The sequence below is a fragment of the Melanerpes formicivorus genome, unplaced genomic scaffold (assembly GCF_026170545.1).
Source record: "Melanerpes formicivorus ecotype bairdi unplaced genomic scaffold, bMelFor1.0.p_v2 SCAF_39, whole genome shotgun sequence".
Lineage (NCBI taxonomy): Eukaryota > Metazoa > Chordata > Aves > Piciformes > Picidae > Melanerpes > Melanerpes formicivorus.
Window position 1 is genome coordinate 3216927 of NW_027142391.1, and position 8294 is coordinate 3225220.

The 8294-nt window shown below is 60.7% G+C and overlaps 1 protein-coding gene across 1 annotated transcript; it reads left to right on the forward strand.

Annotated features, from left to right (window-relative positions):
• Positions 1–377: 377 nt before the first annotated feature.
• RNF223 (ring finger protein 223) lies at positions 378–2839 on the forward strand. Its single transcript, XM_068158298.1, has 2 exons — positions 378–709; positions 1034–2839. The coding sequence occupies exons 1-2, from the start codon at positions 658–660 to the stop codon at positions 1879–1881; spliced, it is 900 nt and encodes a 299-aa protein (XP_068014399.1). The 5' UTR covers positions 378–657; the 3' UTR covers positions 1882–2839.
• The last annotated feature ends 5455 nt before the right edge of the window (positions 2840–8294 follow it).

Sequence of the window (8294 nt, forward strand, 5' to 3'; positions counted from 1 at the left end):
ATTCCCCTTGCTCTGGCACCAAGGCCATTTCCTCAACAGAGCTTTTATTGCCAAGTCATGCTGACCTGGGATGCTGCTTGTGCTGCTTGGGGTGGAGGATGGAACTCTGCAAGGGGTTGCCTCACCTCCTTTGGATGCTCCTGGGACAGAGATTCACAGAATGGGTTTGGGTTGGAAGGGACCTTAAAGCTCAGCCAGTTCCAACCCTCCTGCCATGGGCAGGGACACCTCCCACCCTTGGTTGGGACACCAACCACCCAGGCTGCTCAAAGCCTCATCCAGCCTGGCCTTGAGCACCTCCAGGGAGGGGACATCCACAGCCTCTCCCTGGGCAACCTGTTCCAGTGTCTCCTCACCCTCCCTGGAAAGGACTTCTTCCTCATCTCCAGCCTGAATCTCCTCTTTTCAGGCTCCAGTGATGATCCTACTGTGGAGAGACAAAAGCAGGCAGCATCCTTGGGGTGGTGCCTCGCTTGCCTGGCAGGCTGCAGAACCACACTTGGAGGCACACCGAAGGGACTCTTCAGCACCACCCCCCTGCTGCCTCCACAACTGAACAGTGTTGTCTGTCTCTTAGGCCATGCCCATGCTGTCAGCATAATATCTGAGTGCCTCCCAGACTAATAGGCTGCCCTAGCGAGGTCCCTGCTTGACCTCATGGAGTCCTCTGCTCTCCTCCCTGCTCAGGTGTCGGGGAGCACCAGCCGGGGTAGGTCCTTGCTGTGATCTCTCTGCCAGAGGGGGAGAGGCTGCAGCCATCTGTCACGCCGTGGTGGTTCTGGTGGAGAGGCTTTGGCTGGATGCTGGATCTCTGCTGGCTCTGCCTTGCTCCTTTCCAGGTTGTTGGACTTCCCCTTTGGTACACCAGCTTCCAGCAGGCTACCTGAGCCAACTCTCACCTCTAGCAGGGATCTGTTCCAGGCTCAGGATGCAGTGGAAGCCGTCACCTTGCACTTCATTCCTCGGGGGGTGGTTCAGCAGAGGGCTGGTGACGGGGGTCTGACGTCAAGGCTGTGGTTTTCTTCCCTCCTAGAGTCTCCCAGGGCTCTCTTTCTCTCCCGGGGCACCGTCATGTCGTGCTTCACGCAGCTGTGGCACTCCAGCACGCCAGACTCTCCCACCAGCCCAGTCCCTGCCTCTCCAGGTGAAATCCCCATCCCCATCAGCCCCATCGTGGTCACCTCCCCAGGAGATGGCAGGAGGAAGGCCAGGTCCCCGGTGGACAAGCCGGGCACTCCAAGCCCAGCCTCTCCCAAGCCAGCCTCCCCCGTGGAGTGCTCCATCTGCTTCAACACCTATGACAACACCTTCAAGACCCCCAAGCTGCTGCAGTGCTCCCACGTCTTCTGCCTGGAGTGTGTGGCCCGCCTGAGCACGGGGCTGCCCCCAAACCAGCCCGAGGACCAGCTGCCCTGCCCCTTCTGCCGGCAGCTGACCAGCATCCCGCAGGAGGGAGCCCCGGCGCTCAAGACCAGCAAGGAGCTGCTCGCCACGCTGCCTCCCGAGCTCCAGCAGGAGAAGGTGCTCTGGATGGAAGGCACCAAGCTGTGCTGCCGCCAGTCGGCTGAGGACCCGGAGAACCCGGACTCCTGCATCTCCATCGACGTGGCCATGAGCAAGCCGGAAAGCTCGGAAGCTCCCCCCGCAGGGCTGGCCGGGAGGCTGTCCCGCTGCGACATGTGCGACGACTGGAAGCGCATCGTCCTCCTCTCGGCCTTGATCATCATCCTCTTCTGCATCATCCTGTGGCCGGTCCAGTGCGCCCTCAAGACGGGGAACCTCCGCTGCTTCACCAGGACTGTGGCCATGAGCAGGCCAGAGTACCTTTCCCCTAAGCCCACCACGGCGGCACCCCCTGGCACACAATCCCCTTTCCAGTAGCCCTGAAGCAGCTCCAGGGGAGGCAGGCACAGGACCTGCTGGCCCCGCTGGCCGAGCCCCAGGGCCCGCTCCCCGCGCTCCTCCTGCGCCTGCTCTGGCCCAGCTGCATCCATCCCCGGGAGCTCTGCTCAAGCACTTGCCTGCCAAGCGGCCTCCAGGCCAGGGATGCTCCAAGGGCTCCTCCTGCCAAACCCTCCATGGAAACCAAAGCTCTGAAGGCAAGGGCCAGGCTGCCAGGACCGTTTGCCCCCAGCGGGGCTCAGCCAGAGTGTGCTGCCTTGGCAGGCTCCCAGGTGCCAGGAGGCGCAGTTCCTCTGCCTCCCCGAGGGAATAAAGGGTTCCTCTGGCCCCCTGGAAGGATCTCCATGATTATTCTTAGGAGGAGCTGGGGTTGGGAGGGTTAGAGACATGGCAAAGCCGGAGGAGGAGATGCGAATGAGCCTCGCTGCGCAGGCTTGGAACCAACCTCTGGGAGGCGTCAGTGCTGCCTCCTGCTGGCCAGCCCCGGACCTGCCCCTGCTGGCTTCCCACCCCGAGGAGCTGTTGGAGCGGAAGGCAGCAGCCATTCTCCTCTTTGTTTTCCCCCCTCTTCTTCTTCAGAAGATGCTCAAACCCCTCTGCTCCCTCCCTGGACAGCGCCTCTGAGCGCAGGCTGGGCTCTGCCAGGCACATCGCCGCCGCCCCACGCCTCAGCAGCCTTCAGTCCTGCTTCCCACAGGCAGGACAAGGGGAGAGAGCCTCAACCCCTCTGCCAGCTCGACCCTCCATGTGTCAGCATGCAGACACAGGCCAGTTGCTCCCACCCTGCTCTTATCCCATGCCAGGGACCTCCTGCCGGTGATTTGCAGAAGCCTTCGTGAGGAAGGCGACCTCCAGTTCAAGGTTTTCTATTCAGCCCCACGTGGATGTTGGACAGTGTTGTGTGCAAGGACCATCCCTCTGTGGATTAAATTATGTTTTGTACAATGCCAAGTGTCCCTTTGTAGCCACTGCTCCACCTTTCCCTTCTCACTTGCAGCTGGAGGGGCTCCCTGCCCGGGCCCGAGCCCAGCGGCGCTCCCAGCTCACGGTCGGTACAGGCGGGTGGCACATCTGCCCTGCCCCCTGAGGAAAGGCTGAGGCACAGCTGGGTTTGTCCAGGCTGGAGGAGAGAAGAGCTCAGGGGAGATCTTCTCACCACAGGCCAGCACACAAAGGACTGAAAGAGTTGGGGCTGTTCAGTCTGGAGAAGAGAAGGCACAAATCCAGGCTGGGCAGGGACTGGCTGGGAAGCCCTGAGGAGAGAGCCTTGGGGGTGCTGGGGGAGGAGAAGCTCACCAGGAGCTCTCAGTCTGCACTTGCAGCCCAGAAAGCCAAGCAGAGCCTGGGCTGCAGCAGGAGAAGTGTGGCCAGCAGGGCAAGGGAGGTGATTCTCCCCCTCTGCTCAGCTCTGGGGAGACCCCACCTGGAGTCCTGCCTCCAGTTCTGGAGCCCCTATGGCAAGAGGGATCTGGAGGGGCTGGAAGGTGTCCAGAGCAGGGCCAGGAGGAGGAGCAGAGGGCTGGAGCTGCTCTGCTGTGAGCACAGACTGAAGGAGTTGGGGCTGTTCAGTCTGGAGAAGAGAAGGCTCTGAGGTGACCTCATTGTGGCCTTCCAGGATCTGAAGGGGGCTCCAGGAAGGCTGGGGAGGGACTGCTCAGGATCTCAGGCAGTGATAGGACTAGGGGGAATGGAATGAAGCTGGAGGTGGGGAGATTGAGGCTGGAGGTGAGGAGGAGGTTCTTCCCCATGAGAGTGGTGAAGCCCTGGAATGGGTTGTCCAGGGAGGTGGTTGGGGCTCCAGCCCTGGGGGTGTTTAAGGCCAGGCTGGCTGAGGCTGTGGCCAGGCTGATCTAGTGTGGGGTGTCCCTGCCCATGGCAGGGGGGTTGGAACTGGATGATCCTTGTGGTCCCTTCCCAACCTGACTGATCCTATGATAGGGTGGCTGCCAGGAGGATGGAGACTCCCTTTTCACAAGGGGTCCTGTGGAGAGGACAAGGAGGGATGGGGACAAGTTGTTCCTGGGGAGATTCCCACTGGACTGCAGGAGAAAATGTTTCCCCTTGAGAAGAGTCAGAGATTGGAATCACCTCCCAGGGGAAGGTGATTACAGTGGGCAGCTGTAAGCCTCAGCTGGCCTTGGGAGGTGATTCCACAGCCCAACAGTCCTCAAGGGGAAAGATTTTCTTCTGCAGTCCAAGCAGGATCAGTGCAGCTCCAGTAGCACCCAGAAAGCTTGGAGCAGATGGTCCTTGGGGCCCCTTCCCCCCTGGCATTCTGTGACCTGCACTCTGGCCCCTGCCCAGCCTGCCCCATCCTGAGCACACCACCAGCTCTCTCCTGCCAACTCACACTTACCACCACCTAGGCAGGGTTGGCCCAGCAGGGACTTCCCTCTCTGCTTGACCTGATTTGACCCGAGAAAGGAGCAGCTGCCCAGGCTTCTCATCTTGTGCTGCCTCCTGGCTGGCTGCAGGATGCTTCCAGTCTGCCTTCCCAGGAACCTTCCCAGGCAATCCCATCAGGACCAGAAAAGGCAGCAGGAACAGAAGCAGTCATGAGGCTGGGGTTGGGCAAGTGACAGGACAGGAGGAAATGGCCTCAAGTTGCAGCAGGGGAGGCTCAGGCTGGATACAAGGAACAATTCCTTTGCTACTGCCAAGAGTGCTCAGGGCCTGGCAGAGGCTGCCCAGGGAGGTGGTGGAGTCCCCATCCCTGGGGGGGCTCCAAAAACCATGTGGAAATGGCATCCTGGGGCATGGATTCCTGCCCATGGTGGTGCTGGGTTGATGGCTTGATGACCTTAAAAGGTCTTCAGGGCCTTCAGCCTCATCAAAATCAATTGCTGTGGGGCAAATGGGCCCCAGGGATGTTCTCCCAGCTCCAGCTGCTCACAGGATCCATCAGCCAGGCTGGAAAAGAGCTCAGAGATCAGCAAGTCCAAGCTGGCACCCAACACCTCCTGACAACTCAACCATGGCTCCCAGTGCCACATCCAATCCCCTCTGGAACACCTCCAGGCATGGTGACTCCACCACCCCCCTGGGCAGCACATCCCAGTGGCCAACAACTCTCTCTGGGAAGAACTTTCTCCTCATGGCTTCCTCCAGCCTGGCTTTGAACCCCTCCAGGCAGGAGACACCCACAGCCTCCCTGGGCAGCCTGCTCCAGTGCCTCCCCACCCTCACTGGAAGGAATTTCTCCCTCATCCCCAGTCTGAATCTGCCTTCCTGCAGCTTCAATCCATTCCCTCCCATCTTATCACTCACAACCCCTGGCCAGAAGTCCCTCCCCAGACTTCCTGCAGCCTCCCTTCAGAGAACCCTAGAACCAATAAGGTTGGAAGAGACCCCAGAGACCATCAAGTCCAACCTGCCACCCAACACCTCAGGACTAACTAAACCATGGCTCCAAGTGCCACATCCAATCCCCTCCAGGGCTGGGGACTCCACCTCCTCCCTGGGCAGCACATCCCAGTGGCCAACAACTCTCTCCTGGCAGTCTTGTCCCAGCACCCTTGGGGGGGGGGGGCTGCCCCTTTGCCCTCCTCCTCCTCCCCACCTACTTGGGAGCAAAGGTTGAAGGCTTAGCTACGCTGCAGCTGAACCTCTGAGTCAGGCCTGGTGCCAGAGGAAGAGCCAAAGCAAGAAGAGTGCCCTGGGAGAGGAGGGCCCTGACCATTTGGGTGGTGGGAGGCACCCAGCCTGCCCCACAGCAGCAGCAGCTGCCAGTCCCTCCCCTGCGAAGCCAACTGCTCCGAGAGAGCTCTAACCAAAGCAAGGCAAACCCCAGCAGAAGCCTGGAGAAGCTCCAACATTTATTCAACAGCCGTTAAAAGTGCAAGTAAGAAGAGAACAAGAAGCCAGCTCTCCTGGCCCCGGGGCCAGGGGTGAGGACAGAGCCACCAGGAGGGGCAGCCAAGGTGTGACACTGTGCTCAGTGCTCAGCTCCACACGCAGAGCCAGCACCCCAGGCACTAACACCCCCCAGCATGCAGCAAGCTCCTAGGGAGGGCTCAACAGCAGCCCTCCAGGCTGGCTCTGGGGGTTCAGGCACCTGAGCACTCCCCACCTTAGGGCACTTGCTGCAGAGGTGCCTTGGCTGGACCAGGCTGCAGGGCTGGAACAGCAGGCAGCACCAAAGGCAAGAGTGGCTGGAGCTGGAACACTGCAGGCAGTGACACCCCCAGGTCACAGCCACCCCTGCAGCACCCCACCTCCACCTCCCCCCCACTACAGAGAGCATTTGCCCTTCTCAGGGGGCTGCAGCAGGCAGGCACAACAAAGAGAGGTCACCCAGCAAGGTGAGGGCAGAGCTGCACCAAAGCCCAGGGGGAGCCCAGCAGCTCAAAGGCTTCAGCTTGGTTGAGCCTCTTAGGCTCTTCCCAAGGGTGGCTGAAGGCACAGTGCAGTCAGAGCTCCCTCCCAGGGGTGGCTGAAGGCACAGTGCAGTCACAGCTCCCTCCCAAGGGTGGCTGAAGGCACAGTGCAGTCAGAGCTCCCTCCCAAGGGTGGCTGAAGGCACAGTGCAGTCACAGCTCCCTCCCAAGGGTGGCTGAAGGCACAGTGCAGTCAGAGCTCCCTCCCAAGGGTGGCTGAAGGCACAGTGCAGTCACAGCTCCCTCCCAAGGGTGGCTAAGGGCACAGTGCAGTCACAGCTCCCTCCCAAGGGTGGCTGAAGGCACAGTGCAGTCAGAGCTCCCTCCCAAGGGTGGCTGAAGGCACAGTGCAGTCACAGCTCCCTCCCAAGGGTGGCTGAAGGCACAGTGCAGTCAGAGCTCCCTCCCAAGGGTGGCTGAAGGCACAGTGCAGTCACAGCTCCCTCCCAAGGGTGGCTAAGGGCACAGTGCAGTCACAGCTCCCTCCCAAGGGTGGCTGAAGGCACAGTGCAGTCACAGCTCCCTCCCAAGGGTGGCTGAAGGCACAGTGCAGTCACAGCTCCCTCCCAAGGGTGGCTGAAGGCACAGTGCAGTCAGAGCTCCCTCCCAAGGGTGGCTGAAGGCACAGTGCAGTCAGAGCTCCCTCCCAAGGGTGGCTGAAGGCACACTGCAGTCAGAGCTCCCTCCCAAGGGTGGCTGAAGGCACAGTGCAGTCAGAGCTCCCTCCCAGGGGTGGCTGAAGGCACAGTGCAGTCAGAGCTCCCTCCCAGGGGTGGCTGAAGGCACAGTGCAGTCACAGCTCCCTCCCAGGGGTGGCTGAAGGCACAGTGCAGTCAGAGCTCCCTCCCAAGGGTGGCTGAAGGCACAGTGCAGTCACAGCTCCCTCCCAGGGGTGGCTAAGGGCACAGTGCAGTCAGAGCTCCCTCCCAAGGGTGGCTGAAGGCACAGTGCAGTCAGAGCTCCCTCCCAAGGGTGGCTGAAGGCACAGTGCAGTCACAGCTCCCTCCCAGGGGTGGCTGAAGGCACAGTGCAGTCACAGCTCCCTCCCAAGGGTGGCTGAAGGCACAGTGCAGTCAGAGCTCCTTCCCAGGGGTGGCTGAAGGCACAGTGCAGTCACAGCTCCCTCCCAAGGGTGGCTGAAGGCACAGTGCAGTCACAGCTCCCTCCCAAGGGTGGCTGAAGGCACAGTGCAGTCACAGCTCCCTCGCAAGGGTGGCTGAAGGCACAGTGCAGTCACAGCTCCCTCCCAAGGGTGGCTGAAGGCACAGTGCAGTCAGAGCTCCTTCCCAAGGGTGGCTGAAGGCACAGTGCAGTCACAGCTCCCTCCCCAGGGTGGCTGAAGGCACAGTGCAGTCAGAGCTCCTTCCCTGCTCCTCAGCACCACTCAGCTGGGTGGGATTTCCCTGAGCTCAGCATTCAGAGCCAAAGGGAGGTGGAGATGCTCAGCTCTGGCTCAGGCTCAGACTCAGACTCAGGGAGGCAGCCCTGCAGTGCAGAGCAGAGCAGAGCAGGCTCCCAGGCACGGGCAGCTGCTGCCCCACAGCAGCAGGGAGTGCTCAGTGTGCTTTGGCAGGGTTGCACAGAAACCTGCAGCTGGTGGAGCCCAAAGGAAGCAGAGAGGGGTGGGGGGGAGAAGAATCAAGAGGAGCAAACACCTGGAGGAGGCCAGGCAGTGCTCTCCCTCTCTCTCTCACCCTCACAAGGCAGCAAAAGCTACTCCAGGATACAGGCTAAAAGCTGTTCCAGCTTGGAAATGGTTGACCTCATGGAAACCACTCCAAGCCTACCAGCACCTCTGACTCCCAGCCCTGGGGAGGAAAGCTCCTAAGCCAGCAAGGCCTTTGGGCAACTGGTGTGTAAAAAATAAGACTCTTACATTACAAACCACAACCCAACCCCAACACAACCCTCCCCTTCTTCCCCTCCCCAAAACCAACCCCAGCTGAGCCTTGATTGCCCTCATGAAGGTCCAGAGGCACTTCCACATAAATATCAACCCACTGGGACAAGGGAGAA